The sequence below is a fragment of the Plasmodium cynomolgi genome, assembly GCF_000321355.1.
Source record: "Plasmodium cynomolgi strain B DNA, scaffold: 0041, whole genome shotgun sequence".
Classification (NCBI taxonomy): Eukaryota; Apicomplexa; class Aconoidasida; order Haemosporida; family Plasmodiidae; genus Plasmodium; species Plasmodium cynomolgi.
This window is the reverse complement of record NW_004192674.1, coordinates 1,487-4,346: the sequence shown is the minus strand read 5'-3', so window position 1 is coordinate 4,346 and position 2,860 is coordinate 1,487. Positions and strand designations below refer to the sequence as shown.

Here is a 2,860-nt window from a genome sequence, read left to right as displayed (position 1 = left end):
TGCACATCCACATTATGTTAATATTTATACGCATAAAACATAGTGATAGCTTATTTTTACCAAAAATAATAACTAAAAAAATAAGATAAAAAAAGATAAAATATAAATGTTCTTCAAAAATAGCTATGCTAAAATTGCATAAAGTCATAATGTACGAATAACAACAAAATTGCTAAAAGGAAAAAAAACTTTTTGTTCATTTTGTTTCACTTTGCGTAAGAAATAAAGTTATAGTACGAATGTTATATATTCCCTTCTTAATACTGTTTTCCTCAAATTGGTGTACACTCCAAAAGGAGTTACATCACGTTACACTGATGTATCTTGCTATTCTTGAAAGGCCAATTGTATTATTTTTCCGTTCATGTTTTGCAACATAGGTTCTGGGTGACTGTCTAATATGTTATCCCTAGGATTCTCATAGCTTGTATACTTATTTTTCTTTTTCCAGGAACGACACTTCCTTATCCAATATCCAAAGGGAGTATACAAACATTAAAATAATCAATGAAAAAAATATTTACCATTTTCATGTTTTAAGAAATACATTTTATACGTATTAAAATAAATCATTTATGCACCTATATTACAATTTCTATTTACTTCATAATATAAGAAAAAAATGACCATTGCGAATACTGTTAGTGCAGTTACAACAGATGTGCAAAACTTCTTGGCTTTTAATAAATTAGTACTACCTTCCCAAAAAACAGAAATATAAGAAATGCTTTCAACTTCAACATCATTTTCTGCAGCAACCCTATAAGATACAACCTTTTGAGCATCCTGAGATGATTCATTTTGATTAATTAAAACATTTGGTAGGTTCTCAACTACATTAATACGTACTTCAGGATTCAATTTTTTCTCATTCCTAGTATAAGCAATTGCTTCTTTTTTATTAGGAAATGCATGTTTGGGATCTACGTAAACTCATTGCGCAATTTTTCTAGCCGTTTCAACTTCATTTACCTTTTCATTATAAGAACTATAACATTTCAGGTGAGAAATATTCATGTTATCCATTAAATTGAGAATGTCTATGTTGCTTTTTTTTCCATCTTTTACAGTCTAATCAAATTCTTTTCTATCATGTGATGTGTCAGTATTGTCTCTTAATACAGAAAGGGCTGTAGTTGGATTGTACTTGCTATCACATTCAAAGTATTCATCAATACAATTGTATAAAAAACAGCAATCTCTATAATGTTTGTCATACACTTTCTTAATATAACTAACATATTTATTGTATTTGTTGCATTCTACTTCTGGAGATTTTTTACACTTAATAATCACTTCATACCTTTTAAAATAATCGTACAAATATTTCATCTCCCTAATCCTATTGAAATCGTATCCATATTCGTTCAAATATAACTGATTACTTAAGCTTTTGTAATAATTATTCCCTATTTCGAGGATTTCAGTAAAATGTTTTCCTTGCACATATCCCGATTAACCAAACATATTATATAATTTGTCATATATCCAAAATGTCAAATAACGATAATTATCATCATTTTTTTTTTTTTCATTTTTCATATTTGATAAATCTTTCAAATTTTTTAAGAATTTCAAGCAAATATTTTTAATCCTATCATCATTTGTGCTTAACTTGTTACATTCACTACTATGTTCACTGCCTTTTTCATCTTTATCAAAACTTTCATAAAAACCATGCGAGGGTAAAATTTTTATAACATCTTCCTAAAAATATGGAACATAACAAATTACATAAAAAGCAAAATATTTATTTTAAAAGATAAATTTTTATAGTGCTTTTAGAAGGTTATAATATTCAAACGACACGATGATGATAATAATAATAATAATGTTTAAAACAAAATGTGAATATATACTAGCTCTGTCTTACTTAAATGCACCATTTTTTTTTTTTCGCGGGCATTAATTCAAGAAATAAAAAGAGCAAGAATTTAATTATCAACAACAAAAATGTTAACACCTTTGATATTTTTTCATGTCATGTATATCATTACATTAATTTTAGACATAAAAGTAAGCATTTGTAAGAAAAGCATGCTGTTAAATTGTTGTCCAGGATTAAACTGTTATAGGACAACTAATATGGCATAAAACAAATATTTATAAAGAAGAAAAAAATAAAATACAGAACTACAAATAAAATATTTTATTACTTTCTAACATGCTATTTGATAAAATATTAAATTACACGAGTAAATCGTAAGAACTATGTTAATAATGTGTGATATAGAATGATGAAACTTTTTATTTAAAGAGCACAAAAGTAAATCTGAATTGAAGAGTTTAACCAACAAAATATGTTGTTCTTGTATAATAGTATACATTTTAAGCACAAACCTTTTTATAAAAATTATAAAAAAAATTAGCTAATAGTAAAACTTACATTGGATGCGTTTTCTCAAAAAATGGGTTAAGCTTAATTATTCGAATTAATAAAAAGGGAATGTGAACTTTTCTAGGTATTTCCATTTTGTACGACTCTTATTTCAAATTCATGTAAAAAAGAATTGAGGTAATGTATGTTACATTACGATAACATTTTTATAACATTTATTTTATTGTCCATTAGTGTAAACGAAATTAGTGAAAGAAATACTGTTACTTCATCGTTTTTATATCTCAGGAGATATTTTATTTCCCTTGTTTAATCTAATAAGCTATACCACTAAAAACTGCTATTCCATTTCAAAAAAATAAGAAACAAGAAAAAATAATTCTTCTACATCTTATATTTATATTTTATACAGTGTGTGTAATAAACTATTTTATTTTTTACATACTTTTATGGTAATATAACACGACTATCCTTTCGTACGCTCAATGGACAATTAATTGCACTTTATGATAAGAAATTATC

General features: G+C 25.8%; 1 protein-coding gene across 1 annotated transcript; it reads right to left on the bottom strand.

The window, feature by feature from the left end:
- Positions 1-327: 327 nt before the first annotated feature.
- Positions 328-1,886, bottom strand: PCYB_001760 (CYIR protein; the record flags this gene model as incomplete). The annotated part of the gene is made up of 4 exons (XM_004227598.1): positions 328-459; positions 1,240-1,439; positions 1,461-1,707; positions 1,860-1,886. The coding sequence occupies 4 exons, from the start codon at positions 1,884-1,886 to the stop codon at positions 328-330; spliced, it is 606 nt and encodes a 201-aa protein (XP_004227646.1).
- Between the last annotated feature and the right edge of the window lie 974 nt (positions 1,887-2,860).